General features: G+C 38.9%; 1 protein-coding gene and 1 pseudogene across 1 annotated transcript in view; one reads left to right on the forward strand and one right to left on the reverse strand.

Moving 5' to 3' along the window:
• Positions 1-354: 354 nt before the first annotated feature.
• On the reverse strand, positions 355-7,773 carry LOC118623705 (annotated as a pseudogene).
• SPATS2 (spermatogenesis associated serine rich 2) overlaps positions 3,191-26,946 on the forward strand; it is a 77,929-nt gene continuing 54,173 nt past the window's right edge. The window contains exons 1-3 of the mRNA XM_036253013.1: positions 3,191-3,253; positions 11,498-11,757; positions 20,497-20,576. Coding sequence (XP_036108906.1) covers positions 11,733-11,757; positions 20,497-20,576 — 105 coding nt within the window. The 5' untranslated portion in view covers positions 3,191-3,253; positions 11,498-11,732. The remainder of the gene's footprint in view (positions 3,254-11,497; positions 11,758-20,496; positions 20,577-26,946) is intronic.

Genomic DNA, 26,946 nt, shown 5'->3' on the forward strand with positions numbered 1-26,946 from the left:
CAGTAACATTGAGTACATTCACATTATGTTATGTTAATCTTCCCAAGCTGAAACTCTGTACCCATTAAACACTTAATTCCTCATTCTCCTTACCCCACAACCCTTGGCAACTACCATTCTACTTTGTCTGTATAAATTTGACTACTCTAAATACCTCATATAAGTGGAATCATACATTATTTGTGTTTTTGTGACTGACTCTTTTCGCTTAGTATGTCCTCAAGGTTTATCCATGTTTTAGCATGTCTCAGAATTTCCTTATTTTTTTTTAAGGCTGAATAGTAGTCTGTATTTCAAAGTATTTTGATAGTTCTAAGTTGTTTATTAGGTAAGAATTTTATAAACATTATGTCATCAGTTACGGCAGAGCTGGAGAGCATTGCATCTTTTCCAAGCTGCACAGCGAGAACCACCAAATAATGTGGTAGAACTTTTGGTCCTAAGGTCATTGCTCTTGTGGCCTGCATGTGTCAGCCCTCCCCTCTCCCTGTGCTTGTGGACTGGTTTGGTGATCCATTGGGTGTCAGGATTCCTTCTGATAGCCTTATGGAATGGATTAATGAAGTAACCTCAAAGAATTTGTATGTGAAATCTTCAACCCAGTAAGAATTCAGAACTCTCAGAGCCCCACAGTGGCATCCAGCTTGCTCCTCTGCAGCAGACTGAAAGCTTTAAGTAAACTTTAACTGGTTAACACCATGATGTACAGACTTGCTGTAAGTTGTGTCCTTAGCAACTGGGTGTTTGTGGCCACCACAGCACACATGAATTTGATATATGCCCATAACCTTACTTGACCTTGTATGCTGGCCTATCAGCTTTATTGGGCCAGGTGAACGTGGTGGGTCCTGTGGAGTGCACAGAGCTGGCGTTAATGCCAGCAGCACGTCCTGAGAAGAAAGTGCATTACATCGGACTGCTTCTTTCTCCATAGCCTCTGAATGTACTTGTAAGTGCCTATCTTGGCTTACCTGATGGCTGTGGCCAGACAGAAAAGCTCATAATGTTTTCCCTATTGATGTTTTATTTTTTAGAGAGAATGGAAGGGAGGGCAGTAGCGAGAGAGAGAGAGACATCGATGTTGAAAGAACCACATCTATTCGTTACCTCTCACACAGCCCTGGTCGGGCTGGGAAACCTGCAATCCAGGCACATGCCCTTCACCAGATTTGAACCTGCGACCCTTTGGTCTGTGGGCCAATATCCTAACCGCTGAGCCCAACTGGCCAGGGCAAAGTTCATAATTTTTTTTTTTTTTTTGGTACGTGCCCCTAGCGGGAACTGAACTCAGGATTCTCTGGTCCGCAGGCCAACACTCCAACTGCCGAGCCAAACCAGCCAGGGCAAAACTGATAATTTTTACCACAAGTATTGATTGGTACATAGTAGATTCACATTAAATACTTAGTTGAACAGTTAATAATGTTTATTAAGTTAGCAGGGGTGTTAGAAATCACTTTCTATGTGCATGGAATCTTCCTTTATGGATTGGAATCCATGAATAAAGTTGCTTTTAATTGCCTTGTTTTGTTTTTGCCTAATAGCTGTCTCTATTCCCTTGAGTTGCTATGCATCTGTGCTTTGGGGAGATGGGAGGAATGGAGTTTATATATGTGTTTATGGGGGTGGGGATGAAATAATCATTATTGTCTAACAATTATTGAAGAATTTATATAGTTGAGGATAATTTGGCTTGATTGGATTTGGGATACAGCCACCTGCATGAAGAGGAGGATACAGACAAGTCTAACTACCCAGCTAGCAGTAAAATAGAAAGAGACAAACATATGTATTCCTACTCTGCTTCTTTTGAGTCCCTCTACTGCCACACTTAACAACTGCCACTGAGGAATAATATTAAGCAATTTGGAGGGTCCTGTGTCTTTCTTTATTTTTTTTTTTAAGAATAGTTCATTGATTTTAAGAGAGAGAAGGGAGAGGGGGAGAGAGAGAGAAAGGTATCTATAGAGAAAGGTATCTATCGATGTGAGAGTGCAACACTGATCTACTACCTCCTGCACGCCCCCTACCTAGAATTGAGCCTGCAACCCAGGCATGTGCCCTTGACCAGCAATCGAACCAGCAACCTCCTGGTGACAGGAGGTTGCCCAACCAACTGAGCCATACTGGCCAGGGCTGGTCCTGTGTCTTTTAATAGTAGTAAAGAAGAGTTGTGTTATCACATGGTTTCTGATTTTGCACTTAGGTCATATTTAAAATTTTCAGAATATTTTTTGTTCCAATTTCCGATTTTATGGTGTTTCAATTAGAGGTTTTTATTAATAAAAAAGAATTTATTGCCCTGGCCATTGTGGCTCATTGGTGTTGGTTGGGCGTCATTCTAGGCATTAAAAAGTCTCTGGATGGATTCCCAGTCAGGGCATGTGCCTGGGTTGCAGGCTTGATTCCTGGTGGGGGGTGTGCAGGTGGCAGCCAATCACATTGATGTTTTTCTCTCTCTCCCTCTCCCTCTGTCACTAAAAATCAATAAAAAAATATTTTTTAAAGAATTTATTGGTTTTTCTAAATGAAAATTTTATTTTTCAAAATAAAGTTTATAGTGATCAGACCTTGTAATTATGGGAGAGTTTTTAGATTAGAGTGGCATGTGTATCAGAAAATGCCAATGAGTAAAGACATTTGTTGAGAAAAAAGACTTTGGAAAGGCTCACATATCCCTTTTTGACCTAAGGAAATCATCCTTTTTGTTCCTAATTACTTTTTAGAATATATCAATGAATTAGTTTGGGTCTGTCCTTTTTTATATTCCTTTATAAAGCTAATGAGAATGATATTTATTGGCAAACTGATGATATTGTGGAATAAGAACTCTTGGTTGCTTTCTTACAACCAAAACTCTAAAATCAGAAAACATGTTTTTATTTTGGAACTTCGCATTTTCTTGTTTTTGGTTATTATTCTACAGGTCTAGAGAGTTTGCATTTTATAGGTTCTTATTGACACATTTCTTGAACCTGCCGATTGGGTTTCTAAGTTGGAATAAATATTATTTAGATTCAGTGGAGGGTTATTAGCTTTGATTTAATTTATTGGGAAGGAGCCTGTAAAAAAAATATTAAAAAATTTTTAACAGATAAGCTGTTTATACAGTTCCAATGTAAAAAAAAAAAAAGGTAGATTGAAAAGTCTTTCTTATCTGAAGTTCCTGTTTTTTCAATTTCCATTCCTCAGCGGATCATCACTATTGCTGATTTTTTATCCTTCCAGATGTACAATATTTATGTGTATACAAGTGAGTATAACTATATTCTTCTCCCTCATATTTATTTAAATTTATATCTTACTATATCAATATACAAAAAACTTCCTCTTTTCTAAAAAAATATTTGCAAAGTATCTCGTAAGGATGAACCATCATTTATTAAATTAGCATCCTGTTGATGTACAATTAGGTTGTTTCTAGTCTTTTGCTCTTATAAATAATATATTGGATAACTTTGAACACTTTAGTTCACATGTTTTCAAATATGTTTGTAGGGTAAGTTTCTAGAAATTTTCTTGCTGGGTCAAACAATATACATTTTTAATTTTGGTAACTAATGTCTAGCTGTTTTCCATAGGTATACAAATTTATACTCTCACTTAAATAGGATGCCTGTTTTTCCACAGCCTTACTACTAGTATGTATAATCATTTTGGATATTTCCCAGTGAGAGGGTAAAAAATGGTGTCTTAGTAGTTTTAATTTGCATAAAATAGATAAAAGTATTTTCAGTCTAAATATACACATACACAGTATTAGAAGTCAAATTATATCATAAGGCTTATAATAATTTATTTTAAAAACAGTCCTCTGCGCACCTCTTCCCCAATTCCCTATTCTATCTCTCCATGGGTAACCATAAATATTTCTTCTAGTCTTAATATCCGTATTTCTGAATAACATGGTGAAAGTGACTGTTTAATCTTTTCAGGCGCAATCCTATTATGGAAGATGAAAATTTAGTTTTCTGCCCTCCTAACCCATCCCCTCTTTTTCACTGGTTCTATAGATAGGTAGATTTTATAACAATCTGTATTTTAAATTTAAAGTAACTGCAAGTACCTTTGTGAATAGCCCAATTAATTATTTGTTAGTGTGTGAGTGAGGTCCTTATAATGCATGCCAATGTGAAAAGTTATATACTCCAAGACTTGAAAATTATACTCTCTATCTTTAGAGTGCCTTGATTCATTCGATTTTGTAATTACACATCATCTAAATTTAATGGAGTTGCCTCTCTCAAGCTCTATCATGACCTATTGCTGGTAACGCATAGTCTTGGTAAAGTTCCCATTTGTTTGTTAAATAACATGAATAATCTATGATTTTTGGAGCCTTTTAGTTTTAGGGGACCCATCTTTCATTCAGTTAATATCAGCCATTGTTTATTGAGTAGTTGTCAATAAGTGTCAGACATTTTTCTAAGTGCTACATCTGTATGAACTCATTTAAACCATATAACAACCTTGTGAGGAAGATGCTAGCATTATTTGCATTTTACAGATGGAGAAACTGAGACACAGGGAAGGTAAGTAGCTTGCTTGAAGTCATTCAGCTAAGAGGTGATAGAGCTGGGATGGAAACTCAGTCAGTCTGGCCTAAAGACCTCACTTAACCACGCTGCTACACTGCATCTGTATTAATGATATATTCAACCTCAGTAGAGAATATGCTTTGGTTTGGTTTTCCTCCACTAGTGGTGATGGAACATTTCTCATTTCTTTTTTTCCAAATCAGTATATTTCCGAAAGTTAAAAAAAAGAGAATTTAAGCCTTCCCGGTTAGCTCAGTCACTTGGAGCATTGTCCTGTACAATGAAAGTTTGCAGGTTCAGTTTCTGGTCAGGGCACATACCTAAGTTGTAGGTTTGATCCCTGGATGGGGCACATACAGGAGGCAACTGATCAATGTTTCCCTCTCATATTGATGTTTCTCTCTTTTTCTAATCAATGAAAAACATATCCTCGGGTGAGGATTAAAAAATAATAATAAAATAAAAATGATTTAACAATTTTAAATTGTAAAAGAACTCATAAAAATTACTATCTTAACAGCTTTTTTTTTTTTTTGTAATCCTCACTCGAGGACATTTTTGCATGTATCTTCAGATAGAGTGGGCGGGAGAGAGGGAGAAACATTGATGTGAGAGAGACACATCAACTGGTTGCCACCTGCACAACCCCAACTGGGGCCAGGGACAAACCGCAGCCGAGGTACGTGCCCTTTGTGGGAACAGAACCTGGGACTCTCTAGTCTGCGGCTGACGCTCTAACCACTGAGCAACCGGCCAGGGCTTAACAGCTTTTAATTGTACAGGTCAGTAGTGTTAAGTATATTTACATAATTATTCAACAGCTCTTCAGAACTTTTTCACCTTGCAATACTGAAACTCTGTACCTATTAAATAACAGTACCCCATTTTCCCCTCCCTTCGGCCCCAGGCATCTACCATTCTACTTTTCTGTTTCTATGAATTTGACTACTTTAGATTTCTCATGTAAGTGGAATCATATAGTAATATTTTTTGTGATTGGCATTTTATTTAGCATAATGTCCTCGAGATTCATCCATGTTGTTGCATGTGTCAGTATTCCCTTCTTTTTAAAAGCTGAATAATATCTTGTTGTACGTATATTCTACATTTTGTTTATCTAATCATCTGTAACTGGACATTGAGTGTTGTTTCTACCTCTTCTCTGATACGAAGAGTGCTACAATGAACATGGGTATACGATATGCTGCTTTCATTTCTTTTGGATATAGACCCAGAAGTGGGATTGCTGGATCATATGGAAGTTCTATTTTGAATTTTTTGAGGAACTTTCATATTGTTTTCCATAGTAGCTGCACCATTTTACATTCCCACCAACAGTGCACATGGGTTCCAATTTCACCATATCCTCTCCAACGCATTTTTTTTTTCTGGCAGCCATCCTAATGGTTCTGAGATGATACCTCATTGTGGTTTTGATTTGTATTTAATAAGAGGTATTAATCATTTTTTCATATGCTTGTTGGCCATGTATATCTTCTTTGGGAAATAGCTATTCAAGTCCTTTGCCAGTTTTTAAACTGTTATTTTTTTGTTGTTAAGTTGGAGGAGTTCTTATATATTCTGGATATTAACCACTTATCAAATAAATGGCTTGCACATATTTTCTTTCATTCCATTTCTTTCATTTCTTTCATTTCATTTCATTGCCTTTTCACTCTGTTGATTATCTTCTTTGATGTATAGAAGTTTTTAAGTTTCACGTAGTCCCATTTGTCTATATTTGCCTTCTTTGACTGTGCTTTGGTGTCCTATCCAAGAAATCATTGCCACATCCAATGTCATAAAGCTTTTCCTCTTTGTTTTCTAAGAGGTTTAGGTCTTATGTTTAGGCCTTTAATCCATCTTGAGTTAATTTTTATATGATGTAAGGAAACTTCATTCTTTTTTTTTTTTTTAATCCTCACCCAAGGACATTTTTCAATTTTTTGCTCAGATAGAGTGGGAAGGAGAGAGAGAGAGAGAGAGAGAGAGAGAGAGAGAGAGAGACAGAGACACATCGATGTGAAAGGGACACATCTAGTGGTTGCCACCCACATGACCCAACCAGGGCTGGGAACAAACTGCAACCGAGGTACGTGCCCTTAGCAGGAACTGAACCCGGGTCTCTCTGGACCACAGGCCAACGCTCTAACCGCTGAGCCAAACCGGCCAGGGCTCAACTTTATTCTTTTGCATGTGGACATCTCATTTTCCCAACACTGCTTTTTAAAATTAAATTTATTGGGGTGACGCTGGTTAATTAATACATTATATAAGTTTCAAGTGTACAATTCTATAATACATAATCTGTATATTGCATTGTGCACTCACCCCTCAAAAGTCTAGTCTCCACATCACCATATATTTGGCCCTCTTTACCCTCTTCATCCTCCCATTTTCCCTCTGGTAACCACCATACTGTTGTCTCCCAGCACCATTTGTTGAAGGATTGTCCCTTCCCCATTGAGTGAGTGGTCTTGGTGCCCTTGTAAAAAATCATTTGTATATGTGAGAGTTTATTTCCAGGCTCTCTCTTCAATTCCATCACACTAAATGCCTCTCTTTATGCCAGTACTACACTGTTTTTATTACTGTAGTTTTGTAATGTGTTTTGAAATTAGGAGGTATCAGGCCTCCAACTTTGTTCTTTTTCAAGATTATTTTTGGCTATTCAAGATCTATTCCTGAAATTTAAAAACATTATACATAACATAATATCATTTTAGCCATTCATAAGTATACAAATCAGTGGCATTATATACATTCACAGTATTGTATAACCATCATCATTCTCTATACCCAAATCTTTTCATCATCCCCAACAAAAACTTTGTACTCATTAAACAATAACTGTCTCTTTTCTACTGCCCCTAGCTACTGGTAACCTCTCTTCTACTTCCTCTCTTTCTCATCTCTTTATACACACACACACACACACACACACACACACGTATATATACACATATACACACACACACATACCTTATGCCCTCTTTTGTTGTGATTTGAAATGAAAAGATAAATATAACAATTAACAATAAATTAAAGCAATAGGTTTTAAAACTACATAACCATCCTTTTTTCATTTGCCCACCTTGAGAGTCATCAAGCTATACCTCAGGCTCAGGGTGCCTAGGAACCAGCAGCATATGTTTGTATACCTGGTACTAGGGGTGAAGTCTGTGACCATGGACTTCTTTAGAGCAAAACTAACTGAAGATGGAATGGGGTTCATCGGTTTTCTTAGCTTTAAGCTCTAGTTCACAGAAGTAACTAATCCTAGACTGACCATTTTGAATTTGCTTTACTACTTAATAAGCAGCAACAAATTAATACGGGTTTAATAATTTTTATTTTCTTTTTAAATCCATCCATCCATTGATTACCAGTTTAATTCAGATTTTAATCTCATCAATACAAAGAAGTATTGCGTACGTGTTGGTCCCATTTTGAAAAAAATGCTTGACTGAATGGTTTCTTATGTACAAACAAGCAGCTTGGCCAAGAGTATCCTTTGTTTTTTTCCCCTTAGTTTTTGCAGAAAATATTAAAAAGTTTTTTAGTTATACTTTATGTATAGTAAAATGCACAGATCTTAAAGAGTGCATAAGTATATATGTGTGCACCCATATAAGTAACACCCAGATCAAGATATAGAACATTTTACCCCTCAGAAAATTCCCCATGTTCATTCTTAGAGGGACACCCTCTCTCCAGAGCAGGGATGTGATGACCTTTTTATTATAATGATATAGCTCTGTCTCTTGCTAATATGTTTTGTCTTAAAGATCTGAATTTTTTTCTTCTAAAATCTCATAAAATGTTTTGTATCAGGCCCACTCTATCCACTGGTAAATTCCATGTATTTCCAGAGGCTTTGTCTGACTTTCCCAATTTGGCTCAATGCTCTGAAAGATGGTAAGCCTCAGAGGTTCAGGCTGTCTTTCCTCAGGTCCCATAGTGATTTGTAGAGGCTCTTACTTTTTTTTTTTAATCCTCACCTGAGGATATTTTTCCATTGATTTTTCAGATAGAGTGAGAGGGGGAGACAGAGAGAAACATCGATGTGAGAGAGACACATCGATTGGCTGCCTCCCGAACGACCCTGACCAGGGCGGGGGATCAAACCACAACCCTTTGTACCTCAAGGTACATGCCCTTGACCAGAATTGAACCCACAACTCATTGGTCTGCAGGCTGATGCTCTAACAGCTGAGTCAAACTGGCCGGGACGAGGCTCTTACTATTTTAAAAATTATTTATTTATTTATTATTTATTATTACTATTTTTTAGTCCTCACCTGAGGACTTTTTTTTTTCCCCATTGATTCTAGAGAGAGAGAGGAAGGGAGACGGGGAAGGAAAGAAAGAAACATTGATCGGTTGCTTCCTGTGTGTGCCCCTACTGGGGATTGAAACCACAATCTGAGTATGTGCCAACTAGGGATTGAACACAAAATCTGGGTATGTGCCCTTACCAGGAATCCAACCAGAGACCCTTCAGTGCACAGGGTGAGACTCTTACTGTTGATAGATTAAAAAACATTTTTTCTGAACTGTCTGGTTTGGCTCAGCAGTTATTGCATCGGCTTGAGGTCCCGAGAGACCTGGGTTAAGTTCCCGGTAAGGGCATGTGCTCGGTTGCAGTTTGTCCCTGGCCCTGGTTGAGTTGTGCGGCCCTGGTTGAGTTGTGCGGGTGGCAACCACTCGATGTTTCTCTTTCACATTGATGGTTCTCTCTCTCTCTCTCTCCCTCCCCCTCTGAACAAAGAATGGAAAACAGTGTTCTCGAGTGAGGATTAAAACAAAAAACAAAAAAGCATTTTTTCCCAGGGTTGTCTATTCATCCCTTCATTCTCCTCCTTCCATATTGGAAAGTATTTCATATAAGGTTACTTTCATTTCCTTCTTGGATTGCATTTTATAAAATGTTTTTTCTATCAAGTGCCAGGTATAAATTCTGTAATCCTCATCGTGCTTTCTTTACCCAGAAATCTGGGGCATATTTTTTTTAAATGTTTAGTAATGTGGAAAAAATAGCACTTGTATCTTTACAATTTATAGAAACTTCCTACAGTATGGACTAATCCAAATTTTGATGTTTCAGTTTTCCTTATTAAAATTCCTTTGTGCACTCCCCATTTACCCTGCACCCCCAATTTTTTTTTTTTGAGTTGGTTCATTTACTTTTATTTATTTATTTTTATTAATTAATTTTTGTTACAGATGTTTCTCCTTTTTCCCCCACTGATTCCCCCCTCCCCCTCCCTCCCTGCCCTTTCCCCAGTTTGTTGTCCATGTCCACTGTTCATGCATACATGCATATAAGCTCTGTGGTTTATCTCTTCCCCACCACCCCCCTATTTAGGGGATTGTCAGTCTGTATCCCATTTCCGCGTCTCTGGGACTCTACCCCCTTCCTCAGACTGTATATTCCACAAATAAGTGAGATCATATGAAACTTGTCTTTCTCTGTTTGGCTTGTTTCACTTAGGATGATACTTTCTAGGTCCCTCCATGTAGTCTCAAAGGATAAGAGGTCTTTCTTTCTTATAGCTGCGTAGTACTCCATTGTGTATATGTACCAAAGCTTTTTTATCCATTCGTCTACTGATGGACACTTGGGCTGTTTCCAGATCTTAGCTATTGTAAATAGTGCTGCTACAAATGTGGGGGTACATATATTCTTTCTGATTGGTGTTTCAGGCTTCTTAGGGTGCACCCCAAATTTCTTTCCAGGTGTATTTGAGCTGGGAAACCTGAAGAGAGATTAGAAATAGGAAGTTCTAGAGGAAGAGAAAAGACCCATGATTTGGACAGGAGGAAGCAGGCAGTAAGAAAGATTTTAGGGAGTGGTAAAAGGTAATATTTTAGTTTGTGAAGCAGAGATGTAGATAATATATTTGAGATATATACAAAATACAAGATGACGAAGAAAACATGCTTTCTAAACTAAGAAGATGGTTTGATTTTTATATTAAAGTTTCTAAAAGAACGAAACATTCCTTTTTACGGCTATTTTTTTTTTTTAATCCTCACCCGAGGACATTTATTTTTTCATTTTTTGATCAGCTAGAGTGGGAGGGAGAGAGAGGAAGAGAGAGAGAGAAACATCGATGTGAAAGGGACACATCGGCCCTGGCCAGTTTGGCTCAGCGGTTAGAGCGTCGGCCTGCGGTCCAGAGAGAGCCGGGTTCGGTTCCCGCTAAGGGCACGTGCATCGGTTGCAGTTTGTCCCTGGCCCTGGTTGGTCGTGCGGGTGGCAGCCACTCGATGTGTCCCTTTCACATCGATGTTTCTGTCTCTCTCTCTGTTCCTCCCTCTCCCACTCTACCTAAACAAAAAATGGAAAAATGTCCTTGGGTGAGGATAAAAAAAAAAAAAAAAGGACACATCGAGTGGTTGCCACCCGCACAACTCAATCAGGGCTGGGGACAAACTGCAACCTAGGTACATGCCCTTAGTGGGAACCGAACCCGGTCACTCTGAACCTCAGGCTGACGCTCTAACCGGTGAGCCAAACCGGCCAAGACTACAGCTATTTTTTTAGAGTACTTTTCTTCTAATCACTAGTTTGTTTAGAAAAATACAAAATAGCCCTGGCCGGTTTGGCTCAGCGGTTAGAGCGTCGGCCTGCAATCCGGAGAGACCCGGGTTCGGTTCCCGCTAAGGGCACGTACTTCGGTTGCAGTTTGTCCCCGGCCCTGGTTGGTCGTGCAGTGGCAGCCACTCGATGTGTCCCTTTCACATCGATGTTTCTCTCTCTCTATCTCTTCCTCTCTCTCCCTCCCACTCTATCTGTACAAAAAATGGGAAAATGTCCTCGGGTGAGGATAAAACAATAAAATAAAATAAAAAAAAAGAAAAATACAAAATAAAACCTGTGGATATCTCTCAGAAATTTTGTGCAGATAGCTATTACTATAACAGTAAATATGTATATTTTTGTTTCCCTACAGAATCTTCTTGGAAAAAGAGACATGAATGTCTGCAATGATTTTTCCTGACAAGAAGTTAATAGAAGGAAAGGAGATCACCAGTTAGCAGAATTTTAGATATCCAAGATTTTGTGTTTATCACCTCCAGCTACAGACTTCTCTTACCTACCTTTAAGTCAGAGATAACTACAATCAAAACCCAGACAAGGCAAAAGAATACTTTCCTTCTGTATCTTTCCAGATCAAAGAAACTACAATGTCTAGGAAACAAAATCAGAAGGGTAAGATTACATGTGGGCATAAATTGTTAAAAGCATAATTGTGGAATAATGATCTCCATTTATATCTATATGTATTTTTATATTTATTTATTGATTTTAGAGAGAGAGGAAGGGAGAGGGAGAGAGAGATAGAAACATCGATGAGAGAGAACATCGATTGGACGCCTCCTGCATGGCCCCCACTGGAGATCGGGCCCACAACCTGGGCGTGTGCCCTGATCAGGAATCAAACTGGCGACTTCTTGGTGCATGGGTCAACACTCAACCACTGAGCCACACTGGCCTGGCTATATCTATATTTTTAAAAAACATTCTCTTGGCCCTGGCTGTTTTGGCTCAGCAGTTAGAGCGTTGGCCTGTGGTCCAAAGAGACCCAAGTTCGGTTTCCGCTAAGAGCACGTACCTCGTTTGTCCCCAGCCCTGGTTGTGTTGTGTGGGTGGCAACCACTAGATGTGTCCCTTTCACGTCGATGTTTCTCTCTCTGTCTCTTCCTCTCTCACCCTCCTTCTCTATCTGAACAAAAAACGAAAAAATGTTCTCAGGTGAGGATAAAAAACAAAACAAAAACATTCTCTTGCCCTGGCTGGTTTGGCTCAGCAGTTGGAGTGTCAGCCCGCAGACCAAAGAGTCGTGGGTTCGATTGCAGTCAAGGGCGCGTACTTTGGTCCCCAGCCCTGGTCCGGGCCCTCCAGGAGGCAACCAGTCAATGTGTCTTTCTCATGTCGCTGTTTCTCTCTCTCTCTCTTTCGTTCTCTTTCTTTCTCTCTCTCTTCCTCACCCTCCCATTCTATCTGAAGATAAATGGAAAAATATCCTCAAGTGAAGATTTAAAAAAATTCTCGTAATGTGTTTTGAATGGTTATACTTCCCCTCTATCCTTGGCAGTATTTCTGATAGTTACAACTTTTTGTTATGACAGAAATTAATTTTAGAAGAGTACAGAACATTCATAACTTTGTTACTTCATTAACTGAGTATCTGTAGATAGAACATTACAGCTTTGTGTATTACTAACTTGGGAATTCATATAACAGTTGTTTTTCTAGTCTTATAAACCTAATAAATTGGAATACACTTGCAGGAAAGCCAAATGCCTCTTGAAAATTTACTTTTTGGAGAGTGAACATATGTTAGGGGGAGTGGTAGGAGATAATTTATTGCAGGATATTCTGTATCCTTTGAGTTGATGTTTCATTGGAGACAGGAAATGAAGCAAGAGTAAATGCTTCTAGATTTTGGTTCCTTTTTTAGCTTTCCTTCCAGGATTATTCCTCTAGCTTCTTTTCAAAAATAAAATATATCCCTGGCCGGTTTCGCTCAGGGGTTAGAGCATCGGCCCGCGGACCGGAGAGTCCTGGTTTTGGTTCCCAGAGTCCTGGTTTTGGTTCCCACTAAGGGCACGTACCTTGGTTGCAGTTTGTCCCCGGCCCTAGTTGGGGTACTGTGGGTGACAGCCCCTCGATGTGTCTATCTCACATCGATGTATCTCTCTCTGTCTTCCTCCCTCCCTCCTTCCCGCTCTATCTGAAGATAAATGCAAAAATATCCTCGGGTGAGGATAAAAAAATAAAATAAAATATAAAGTGCAAAGAATCAAGAAAGGTCAAGAATAGTTAGTTATAAGGGGAAGGACAGCAAAGACTATACAGTCACTTTTTCATTTCCTAGAATAGCTGCAAAAATGTTAACAAATTTAACAATAGCACTATAACTGTTATACACAACTGGAATATATTTATTAAGAGAGTGACCATAGCAATTCTGGCTTTTCCCCCCTCATTCAATTTAATGTTCTTTAATTGAAAACAAAGCTGTAGGTACAGCTCTCACACGTTAAATATAAAAGAAATGCTATTTTATATATTTTTGTTACAGATGTTTCTCCTTTTTCTCCCATTGACACCCTCCTCCACCTCCCTCCCCGCCCCATCCCTGTTTTCTTGTCCACTACCCTGTTCTGCAGACTGTTATGTTCATTATATTCCACATATAAGTGAAATCATGTGATATTTGTCTTTTTCTGCTTGGCTTGTTTTGCTTAGGATAATACTTTCCAGGTCCTTCCATGTCTTCTCAAAGCATAAGAGATCTTTCTTTCTCTCTCTCTCTCTCTCTCTCTCTCTCCCTCTCTCTCTCTCTCTCTCCCTTCCTTCCTTCCTTCCTTCCTTCCTTCCTTCCTTCCTTCCTTCCTTCCTTCCTTCCTTCCTTCCAGCTGCATAGTACTCCATTGTGTATATGTACCACAGCTTTTTTATCCATTTGTCTACTGATGGACGCTTGGGCTGTTTCCAGATCTTAGTTATTGTAAATAGTGCTGCTATGAACATGGGGGTACATACATTCTTTCTGATTGGTGTTTCAGGCTTCTTAGAAGTGGGATCACTGGGTCAAATGGCAATTCAATTTTTAATTTTTTGAGGTAACACCATAGTGTTTTCCATAGTGGCTGCATCAGTCTGCATTCCCACCAGCAGTGTACTAGAGTCCCCTTTTCTCCACACTCTCGCCAACACTTGTTGTTTGATGCTTTGTTGATGGTGGCCATTCTGACAGGTGTAAGGTGATACCTCATTGTTTTAATTTGCATCTCTCTTACGATTAGTGATGTTGAGCATTTCTTCATATGTCTCTTGGCCATTTGTATGTCCTGTTTGGAGAGGTGACTATTTAGCTCCTCTGCCCATTTTTTAATTGGGTTCTTTGTCTTTTTTTTGTTGAGTTATATGAGCACTCTATATATTTTGGAAATTAACCCCTTATCTGATGCATCATTGGCAATTATGGTCTCCCGTATACTGGGATCGAGACCACAACTCGGGCATGTGCCCTGAACGGGAATTAAACTGGTGACCACTCAGTGCATGGGATGATGCTCAACCAACTGAGCCACACTGGCCAGGGCAGCATATTTATTTTGAAGTTGTAAATATACTCTAGGCTTTAGCTAGCAGCTAGTAGTGTCTGTGACAATAACTTTTTTTTCACTCACATTTGTACACTATAACCCCCATTCCTATATTTGCTAGTAGTGCACATGAAGAAACTGAACTCCACTTGTCATTTTATTGGTGACTTATATGTGGATACTTCTCAAACTTGGTATGAGAAAAAGCTATTTGAAGACACTGGTGGTTAAGTATTGTCTGTGTCCACTCTAAAGCAGAACTTTAGGTTGTTTAATTGTTCATGAGATACCACTTCTGCAAGAATTGTCACTTAAATAACCTCTGCTCTTGAGTTTACTTTTTAATTTTTAAGAGGAAGTTTGTACAGTTTGAGAAAATAGGACAGGTGATTATCACACTTGTTAGATTATGTTTAGACAGAATTCCTCACCTCAGAGCTTACCTGCATTTAATTGGATCTTACCTCTTTAAAAAAAAAAAAAATTATTTATTTATTTATTTTTTTTAATCCTCACCCGAGGATATTTTTTGATACCTTGTTCAGATAGAGTGGGAGGGAGGGAGGGAGGGAGGGAGAGAGAGAGAGAGAGAGAGAGAGAGAGAGAGAGAGAGAGAAACATTGACACGAAAGTGACATATCAAGTGGTTGCCACCCGCACAACCCAACCAGGGCCAGGGACAAATGGCAACCGAGGTACGAGCCCTCAGCGGGAACCGAACCCGGATCTCTCTGGACCGCAGGCCGACGCTCTAACCACTGATCCAACTGGCCAGGGCTGGATCTTACCTCTGTAACCTCTCTTTGGCTATGGTAAAATGTGAATAATTTTGTTACCCAACTTTTTAAATGTATGTGTAAGGAATATCAGTGAGTAGTAACAAGAATCTGAGATCTTTAGAAGAAAGGTAGTGGGCGAAATGGGTAAAGAGGGTCAAAAGGTGCAAACTTCCGGTTATACAATAAGTCCTGAGTATGTAGTGTACAGTATGGGGACTATAGTTAATTATACTGTATTGCATATTTGAAAGTTGCTATAAATGAGTAAATTTCATCACAAAAAGAAAAATTTGTAGCCATGTGTGGTGAATGCTGTTAACTAGACTTACTGTGGTGATCTTTTCACAGGGTATATATAAATATCAAATAATTATTGTACACTTGAAACTAACATAATGTTATATAAATGTTAATTGTACTTCAGTAAAAACTTGTTCAATGTTGGTTTGATATATGAGATAAACTCAGACATTTCTGTGTCATTCTCAATGCCTAAAACAACTGTTACCTGATTTCTGAAGCCAGCAAAAACAACAATAACAAAGCCTGCAGTATTTACAGATATATCAGTGATATTGTGAAGAATATACTTTTTCCAAAATGTTCCTAAATGTGTGCTATTTGAAATAATTCCAAGAAACTTCTGAGATAGTTCCCAACAGAGGGAAATAAATGATAAAAGTAAAACTCAATCTCACCCAGCTGGTGTGGCTCAGTGGTTGTCAACCCATGTACACAGTCAGGGCACATACCCAGATTGTGGGCCTGATCACCAGTGAGGGGCATTCATGAGGCAGCCAATAGATGTTCTCTCTCATTGATGTTTCTGTCTCTTTCTCCTTCTCCCTTCCTCTCTGTCTAAAATCAGTCAAGAAAAAAAAAAAGTGTTAAAAAAACTCAATCTCAAGGGTTTCTTGTATCCTTTATGAATTGCCTGATAATAGTATTTAACTGCATTTTCTCTTTTAAAAATTTACTTCTGATAGAGTATACATGCTCTTCTATCACAAGATGAGATCCTTATTTCCTACCAATGAAGTTAAGTAAATCTTGGGCCTTTTTTTGCCTGTATAAATAAGAGAATTGTTAAATCACTAAATATTGTTGATGGGAATTAAAATGTAATGCTGAGAGGCACTTAAGCTCTAGTTCTTTGATGCAAGGTTTTGAATCTACTTGAATTGTTGGTTTAAGAGGCAATATTAGCTGCTGAATAGACAAGATGTTAAATTGTTGCTTTCCATTTTTGGTAAACTCATAATTTAAAAGATAAATATTCCCTCAATGGCTCTCTTGCTTTCTGGCTTTTGCTTGGGTTTGCCCATTGGGCAGTATGGGCTGGAGATCTAGGAAAGGAGGAGAGTGAGGTAGGGATATTTATTCCCCCAATCTTTTCCTTGAAGGGTCACTGTGGGTTTACTGTGACCTTTGACCAAAGGTCATAGCTACTGTCCTATGGTCCTTACCACATCAGATGAAACAAAGATGAAAAAGCCCTCTGTTTCTGGGTTCCAGTAATTGCTGTCTCATACCTCTTTAAATCCTCAGGGCAGCAATGCCCATTGCTGTTATTAGCGAAGGGGTAACTGCACTACATCTTGTGGTTTCCCTACTCCCTACTTGCACCTTCTAATATAGTCTTTTTAAAAAACTCTCCTTAGCCCTGGCCGGTTTGGCTCAGCGGTTAGAGCATTGGCCTGCGGTCCAGAGAGACCCGGGTTCAGTTCCCCCTAAAGGCACGTACCTCGGTTGCAGTTTGTCCCTGGCCCTGGTTGGGTTGTGCGGGTGGCAACCACTCGATGTGTCCCTTTCACGTCGATGTTTCTCTCTCTATCCCTCCCCCTCCCACTTTTTCTGAACAAAAGAAGAAAAAAATGTCCTCGGGTGAGGATAAAAAAAAAGAATTAAAACTCTCCTTAGATTTCCCTATTTGAGTTTGCCATTTTTTCCCTGCTGGGATCTTGACTGAAATAGCTGCTTTATGTTTTTTTGTTTTTTTTTAATCCTTACCCAAGGACATTTTTCCATTTTTTGTTCAGATAGAGTGGGAGGGAGAGAGAGAGAGAGAGACACATCTAGTGGTTGCCACCCACAGGACCCAACCAGGGCCAGGGACAAACGGCAACCGAGGTACATGCCCTTAGCGGGAACTGAATCTGGGTCTGTCTGGACCACAGGCCAATGCTCTAACTACTGAGCCAAACCTGCCAGGGCGCTTTATGTATTTTAAATCATTACCCTAATTGGTATGCCAGATAAATCCTAATAATACTGTGCTAATTTTGGGGGGGATAATAACTGAAGGTGTTTGCAGAACTACCCGTTGTTTGCTTTGCACTTTGTTTCATCTAGTGTGTTGTTAAAGCAAAAAAAATAAAGTGTTAGATGATGTATAAGGAGCTAGTAATACTAATAGTTCAGTTAAAGACAGACATTGAAGTGCACCTTCACTTTGTGTCCCCTCTTTTCCCTAAAAAAGATTGGTGGTTTGATTCTCTGATAAAATCATTGAATTCCTTTGTATCATCTCACTGCTCACTAATATGTCTTTGGGAGAGAATACTTATAACATTCAAGTTGTATCATTTGGCTAACCTACAGCAATTCTGAGAAGGTTGCTGGATTATATTTGGGCTGTATAGGATTTTCATCTTTATGTACTGTGTCTCTTGAATTATTAAAGATAATTGGAAATTAATCATATTATATAATCATCTGGAAAACTCAGGCTTAAATACTGAGTTTGGGTAAGTGCAACTTGAATTTTATTTGTCAACAGTCTCAAAACTGCCAGTATTACAGAGGTAAAACCTAAATGAATTTACAGTTTATTGGTAATTGGCAAGCATAGTTTCTCTTGGAATGACGTATGTTGTATTCATATCCTCTTTTCCACTTTTAGTACCAAAATGTGTTATCAGGCTAACTTACAAATGATCAGTCTTCCATAGCAACTAGGAGGTAGTAGAAAACAGGGTAAAGACTGAGTTATAAAAGAGGCTTTAATTGAAACACATCTGTAATAATAGCAAAATAATTTGGAAAATGTACTAGAATATTGCTGTATTTTTTAAACCCCTGTCCATTCAGGTTGCTATAACAAAATAGGTGGCTTGTAAACAACAGATATTAATTATTCACAGTTCTAGAGGCTTGAAGTCTGATATCAGTGTCCGCAAGGTTGAGTAACGGCCCTTTTCCAGCTCACAGATTTCTCATTGTGTCTTAATATGGTGGCAGGGGCTAGGGAGCTCTTTGCAATAATTTTTGTAAGAGCACTAATCCCATTCATGAGGGCTCCACTCTCAGGGGCCCCTTCCAGGGGCCCCAGCTACTAATACCATCACTTTAGGATTTTGACATATAAATTAAGGGGCAGGGGATGACACAAACATTAAGATTACAGCAACCCCTTTTTTCAAAACTTTCTCTTTTACTCGTTTTGTTGAAATTCTAACCCCTAGGCTACTAGCAAGTATGGTGCATGGATCAGCAATGTTGATACCACCAGGGAGTAAAAATCTCAGGCTACAGGCTAGACTACTGAATCAGAACCTACATTTTAAACTAAGATTCACCAGATAAGTATACACATCAGAATCTGAGAAATTCTAACCATTTCCTGGATTGCATCTCATTAGATTAAAATGAAGTTGTCAAGTATTTAAAACTGAGGTAATTGCGCTGGTCAGTTTGGCTCGGTTGCCTGCAGACCGAAGGGTCACAGGTTTGATTCCCGGTCAAGGGCACGTACCTGGGTTGCAGATTCAATCCCGGCCCCAGTCAGGGTTATGCGGGAGGCAACCAATTGATGTTTCTCTCTCTCTCTAAAAACAAATAAAGCTGAGGTAATTTATTGATCACATAGTCTCAGGTAAAGAAATTGATTTAATTTGCAGATATTCTTTTCTTTCTTTCTTTCTTTCTTTTTTTTTTATCCTTACCCGAGGACATTTTTGCATGTATCTTTAGATAGAACAGGGGGGAGAGAAGGAGGAAGAGAGAGAGAAAGAAATATCGATGTGAGAGAGACACATCGACTGGTTGCCACCTGCACAACCCCAAGCAGGGTCAGGGACAAACTGTAACCGAGGTACGTGCCTTTAGCAGGAACCGAACCTGGGACTGTCTGGTTTGCGGGCTGATGCTCTAACCGCTGAGCCAAACCGGCCAGGGCAATATAGCCTTTTCTTTATAAATACAGGAAAGCCAAACTATTTTCTATAATAAATCACACACATCAAACTAAGTTTTCCCATGTTGTGCTGGTAATGAAAACTCAGGTACATTGCTTTGTCAAGCATATTGGGGACACAAACATGAATGTATTCATGGAGTTCATAGTCTAAAAACATATTTGTGGTGCAGTCTAGAAGATTGAAATTACTTTCATTGGTTGTTATTGTTAATGCCACAAAACTCTTGTCCTCACTCATATTTTCAGATTTGCTAGTGTTAAATTTTACCTTGGGGAGCCATTTACTTGCAACATTTATAGAGGGTCTTTTATTTTTTTTTTATTTTTTATTTTTTTTTATCCTCACCTGAGGACATTTTTCTATTTTTTGTTCAGGTAGAGTGGGAGGGAGAGAGAGGAACAGAGAGAGAGAGAAACATCGATATGAAAGGAACACATCGAGTGGCTGCCACCCACACGACCGACCAGGGCCGGGGACAAACTGCAACCGAGGTACATGCCCTTAGCGGGAACCGAACCCGGGTCTCTCCGGACCGCAGGCTGACGCTCTAACCGCTGAGCCAAACCGGCCAGGGCGAGGGCCTTTTAAATTAAGATAAAATAGTTAACAAAGATATCAAGGATTACTGGACAGTTTATTATAGTTGATGTATTTAGTGTTTTTCTTAAGCTGTGACAGTTTCTATTAGAATCAAATTTTATTTCATAATTTTAACTCAAGTGTAGTTATCAGTTATCTATATAATAGAATTTGCAAAGTAAGTTGTTAACTATTTAAGGCCCTTCTCTGTGGGGGATGGATTAAATGTCAGTTTGGGATCTTGTTGAATGTATTTTTTCCTTCTCATTCTTTCAGATTCATCAGGATTCATTTTTGATTTGCAGTCCAATACAGTACTGGCCCAGGGAGGAGCTTTTGAGAACATGAAAGAGAAGGTATGACTAGTTACTGTAGATCAGAGATTTTCAACCAGTGTGCTGCAAGAATTTTTAAAACATGTAATACCTGACTATGTAGTCAAAGGGCACTGACCTCTTTTCCCTTAGATTGTCAAATAAATGACAACAGCCAATACAAGAGCTGTCTGGTATGAATGAATCAAAATTATACCTATTTTTTTTTGTCAGATTGGCAAAAATATAGTATATATTTTGGGGTGCTGCAGAATTTTAGCAATTAGCTTATGTGTGCCATGAGATGGAAAAGGTTGAAAATCGTTGCTGTAAATAGTAAACATGAATGTCATAGTAAAATTTAGATACTAATACAGTCAGTAGCTATACAAACTCATTAAGAAAGTGATACTTCATAACCAAGGACACAGACAAAAGTGTAGTGAAGGCAGGGGGGCAGGTAGTAGCGGAAAGGAGGGTGTCATTGGTGGGGAAAGAAGAGACATCTGTAATTTAAAAATTAATTTTTTAAAAAGAAAGCGAAACTTTAAAAACAAAACAGAATGCTACTGTATATCAGAGTGTAACTATTGTGAAAGTTTTGAGGAGTCAGAGTCTATTAAGTGCAAACATGATTTTCTTTTGCATATCTCTATATATTTATTCTAGCTTCTTTTGAAGACACCTTAATATTAATTCATATTATAACAATATTTATATGGCTAAGTGTGTATTTATTTGGCAATTTTTTTTTTTTATCCTTACCTGAGGATATTTTTCCATTTTTTGTTCAGGTAGAGTGGGAGGGAGAGAGAGGAACAGGGAGAGAGAGATAAGCATCGACGTGAAAGGGACACGTCGAGTGGCTGCCACCCGCACGACCAACCAGGGCCGGGGACAAACTGCAACCGAGGTATGCGCCCTTAGCGGGAACCGAACCCGGGTCTCTCGGGACCGCAGGCCAATGCTCTAACCGCTGAACCAAACTGGCCAGGGCATATTTGGCAATATTTTTTAAGGAGCAAACTGAGTAGGATCTTTCCATTCACTTGAAGAGGATTCTGAAGTTCAGGAGACTTTCAGAGCAAGAAGAGAAGTAGATCTTCCAAGTAACATTTCTTTAGAAGAAAACCAGGTGTTTTTAGTAATAGAACCCTGAATGAGCTGAACTGAGAAAAAAATAACAACAGCTTTATGTGCTTTTAAAAAACTTGTCTTATTGAAAAAAGTATATTGTTGGTTATGGAGTCATAGGTATATATTATTTCAACACTGTCACATTTTAAGTTATTGTAATCTTACCTTTATTGTTGAATCTGTAAGTTTTGCCTAAAGTTCATTTTCTAGTGATAAGTGCTAAGAAAAGCTCATCTCAAAAATGCATAATTACAAATTATTCCTCTTTGGATTATAGATTTTATACTTTCCCACTTGTATGGTTTTAAACCTTATTATTGTTTAATGAAACCTGAAACAAAAAAAGTGTAGAATGATGTGAAAGCAAGCGTACTAAAAAACTTAGGTTCTAATACAGACTCTGCCTATTACTTAGAAAAGATACTTTACTACTTCTTGTCTATAAAAGGACTTCCTTTTCAAGCAGTATTGCTAACTAGATAACTTGAAAACATTCATAATATAAAATACCAAGAAATACAGAATGAAAAATAACATACATCATTTAAAATGCATAATTGAACAGAAGAAGTTAGGGAAATCCCTAGGGGCTAAGTGTATAGAGGGAATGAAAAACCAGAGTGGTAAGTCTGAGCTAGCTAACTGTTGTGTTTTGCGTCTTCATAGCAAATGGGTATTACCACATAGGGCCATAAAGCTCAAGGCCTGACTTTGCTTAGGAATTGGAGCTGAGATCTTATAAAAGACTGAGATCCTAAAAATATTTTACTAAGATTCCAAAATGGTAGCAGAGTGAATGGAAGCTATACAGACCATTTCCCAGAACTAAACTGGAATTACAACTAAAATAAAGCCAAATGGTCGGGAAAAAGCAACAGAAAAACAGCTTGCGAGGACCGTATAACCAGGGACACTGAATCGATCCTGGTAGGATTGCAGAGGCACGAGAAGGGGGCTGGAAGCCCATGGACAGCAACAGTCTTAACTGTGAGCAGCGCCCTTGGGTTAAAGTCCCAAGCAGCTCTATAGCGCAGAGAGGCGGGACAGAGCGCTAAAATAGCCACAGCCACTCACTTTGGGCTCTGGCAGAGGGAGGGCGGACTAGACTGGAACTGTGTGGGGACACGGGATTTGGAAGGCGCTCAAAGCTTTCGCTGAGTTGCAGCCACGCAAAATGCTGGCCATCTTTCTTCTTCCCAGAGCTCTGGGGAGAGGTGGTGGCCCCTCCCTTGGAGATTCAACTTTACCCGGTGGGCCATTGAAATGCAAATTGAGCCCTGGCCGGTTTGGCTCAGCGGTTAGAGCGTCTGCCTGCGGTCCGGAGAGACCCGGGTTCGGTTCCCACTAAGGGCATGTACCTTGGTTGCAGTTTGTCCCCGGCCCTGGTTGGTCGTGCGGGTGGCAGCCACTCGATGTGTCCCTTTCACATCGATGTTTTCTCTCTCTCTCTTCCTCTCTCTCCCTTCCACTCTGTCTGTACAAAAAAATGGAAAAATGTCCTCGGGTGAGGATAAAAAAAAAAAAGAAATGCAAATTGAGGCTCATTAACAACCAGCATCTGCCCCACCCTTGGGAAATCCCCTTACACTGAACACCTGAAGGAGTCTTTCATTCAACTGAGAACCCAAGCTCCTCAAGCAACCACGACTAATAGCCTCCAGGCAAAAAGCTAGACAATAATTGAACCATTCCTGGGCTTGCAACTCGACCCAAGAAAGTAAGACTTGACAGTGGTGTTTAACATGGGTCCTCCCACACTCATCCAAACCCAGTAGAGGGAGCCACAAACAACAGAACACCAGCACCCACGGGGAACATTTGGCAGGCTCCAAAGCCCACCGAGATAGCTAAAATGGTGAAACAAAGAAACAATGCCAAATGAAAGAACAAGAGAACTCTACCGAAGATGAGATAAATGAGGTGCAGTTAAGCAAGTTTAACAGAGCTAGAATTCAGAGCCATGATCTTGAGGAAGCTCAACAGCATGAGTAAGGACATCAACACCGTGAATAAAGACATAGAAACGTTGAAAGTCAACCAATTGGAAATTAAAAACCATCAAGAAGAAATGAAGAATGACATAGCAGAAATAAAGAACACATTGGAAAGTCTAAAGAGCAGAGTAGAGGAAGCGGAGGACCGGATCAGTGAATTAGAAGACAGAGTAGAAAAAATCAACCAATCAGAAAACCAAAAGGAAAAAACAATTAAAAAAACAGGAACACAGCTTAAGAGAACTGTGGGACAACTGGAAACGTAATAATATTCGCATCATAGGAGTCCCTGAAGAAGAAAATGAGCAACGGGTAGAGAATATACTTGAAGAAATAGTGACAGAAAACTTCCCTAATTTGGTGAAGAAAAAAGGCATTAAAGTTCAAGAAGCACGAGAGCCCCACTAAGAAGAACCCAAACAGGCCCACGCCAAGACACATAGTAATTAAAATGCCAAAAATTAAAGACAAAGAGAGAATCCTAAAAGCAGCAAGAGATAAGCAACAGGTTACCTACAAAGGAACCCCCATAAGGCTCTCAGTTGACTTCTCAACAGAAACGCTGCAGGCCAGAAGGGAATGGCATGAGGTAATCAAAGTCATGAAAAACAAGGATCTGACTCCAAGACTACTCTATCCAGCAAGGCTATCATTCAGATTACAAGGTGAAATAAAGAGCTTCCCAGACATAAAAAGGCTAAGGGACTGTATTAGCACCAAACCAGCACTACAAGAAATGTTAGAAGGACAGCTGTAATTAGTAGAAGAAATAGGAAGAAAAATATAACCACACTAAACAAAAATGGCAGTAAATAAGTACATATCAATAATCACCTTAAATGTGAATAGATTGAATGCTCCAATAAAAAGACACAGAGTAGCTGACTGGATAAGAAAGCATGACTCATATATATGTTGTTTACAAGAGACCCACCTCACAACAAAAGACTCACACAGGTTGAAAGTGAAGGGATGGAAAAAATCTTTCAAGCAAACAGGAAAAAAAAAAAAAAAAAAAAAGCTGGGCTAGCAATACTCCTATCTGATAAAATAGATTTCAAAATGAAGGCCATAACTAGAGACAAAGAAGGCCACTACATAATATTGAAAGGATCTATCCAACAGGAAGATATAACCTTGATAAACATATGTGCACCCAATATAGGAGCACCAAAATATATTAAAAATCTTCTGGAGGACTTCAAAGGAGAAATTGAGAGCAATACAATCATAGCAGGGGACTTCAACACCCCGCTGATATCACTGGATAGATCCTGTAGACAAAAAATTAGCAAGGAAACAGAGACTCTAAATGAAGCACTAGACCAAATGGATTTAATAGAGAATTACACCCAAAACTACAGAATTCACATTCTTCTCAAGTGCACATGGGATATTCTCAAAGATAGATCACATGTTAGAACACAAACTTAAGTCTCTACACGTTCAAGAAGATTGAAATCATATCAAGCATCTTCTCAGATCACAGTGGCATGAAACTAAAAATCAACTGCAACAAGAACATGCAAAGACATTTGAACACATGGAGGCTAAATAGCATGTTATTGAACAATAAATGGGTTACCAAGGAGATCAAGGAAGAAATTAAAAACTTCCTGGAAACCAATGAAAATGAACACACAACACAAAATCTATGGGATGCAGTGAAAGCAGTTCTGAGAGGGAAGTTCATAGCACTACGGGTCTACCTCAGGAAACAAGAACAATTTCTAATAGATTATCGAACCTCACAACTTAAAGAACTAGAAAGCAAACAAAAAGAAAACCCCAGAGCAAGTAAAAGGAAGGAAATAGTAAAGATCAGAGCTGAAATAAATGACATAGAGACCAAAAAAAAAACAAAAAACAATTCAAAGGATCAAGGAAACAAAGAGCTGGTTTTTTTAAAAGATAAACAAGATTGATGGACCCTTAGCTAGACACACCAAGAAACAAAGAGAGAGAACCCAAATACACAAAATCGGAAATGAAAGAGAAGTAACAACTGACACCACAGAAATACAAAAGAATGTTAACAACTACTATGAACAACCATATGGCAACAAATTGGACAATCTAAGCGAAATGGACAAATTTCTAGAAATACATAGTCTCCCAAAACTGGACTGGGAAGAGATAGAAAACTTGAACAGACCAATAACAACCAAGGAAATTGAAGAGGTAATCAATACTCTCCCAGGAAACAAAAGCCCAGGCCCGGATGGCTTCATGGGGGAGTTTTACTGAACGTTCAAAGAAGAACTAACACCCATTCTCCTCAAACTATTCCTGAAAACTCAAGAAGAAAGAAGACTTCCAAACTTGTTTTTGAGGCCAGCATAATCCTAACTCCAAAACCAGAAAAAGACACTTCAAAGAAAGAGAACTACAGGCCAATATCCCTGATGAACATACATGCCAAAATCCTGAACAGAATACTAGCAAATCGAATCCAGCAATACATGAAAAAAAATTATTCACCATGACCAAGTGGTATGCAAGACTGGTACAATATTCGCAAATCAATAAATGTGATACACCACATAAATAAAATGACGAATAAAAACCACATGATCATATCATGGTTGCAGTTTGTCCCCAGCCCTGGTTGGTCGTGCGGGTGGCAGCCACTCGATGTGTCCTTTTCACATCGGTGTTTCTCTCTCTCTCTCTCTCTGTTCCTGTCTCTCCCTCTCACTCTACCTGAACAAAAAAGGAAAAATGTCCTCGGGTGAGGATAAAAAAAAACAAAAAACAAAAAAAACACATGATCATATCAATAGATGCTGAAAAAGCATTTGACAAAATCCAGCATTTATTTTTTATAAATATGCTCAGCAATGTGGGAATAGAGGGATCATATCTCGACATAATAAAGGCCATATATGAAAGGCCTATAACCAACATCATACTCAATGGGCAGAAACTAAAAACATTTAAGAACAGGAACAACACAGGGATGCCCACTTTCGCCACTGTTATTTAATATGGTGCTGGAAGTCTTAGCCACAGCAATCAGACATGAAGAAAAATTAAAGGGATCCAAATTGGAAAGGAGGAAGTGAAACTGTCATTATTTGCAGATGACATGATATTATATATAGAAAACCCTAAAGACTCCATTAAAAATCTACTAGGCTTAATAAATTAATTTGGCAAAGTAGCAGGATACAAAATTAACATCAAGAAATCGATGGCCTTCTTATACACCAATGATGAACTCACAGAACGAGAAACTAAGAAAACAATCCTATTTACCATCGCAGCAAAAAAATTAAGAT

The sequence above is a fragment of the Molossus molossus genome, unplaced genomic scaffold (assembly GCF_014108415.1).
Source record: "Molossus molossus isolate mMolMol1 unplaced genomic scaffold, mMolMol1.p scaffold_m16_p_10, whole genome shotgun sequence".
Classification (NCBI taxonomy): domain Eukaryota; kingdom Metazoa; phylum Chordata; class Mammalia; order Chiroptera; family Molossidae; genus Molossus; species Molossus molossus.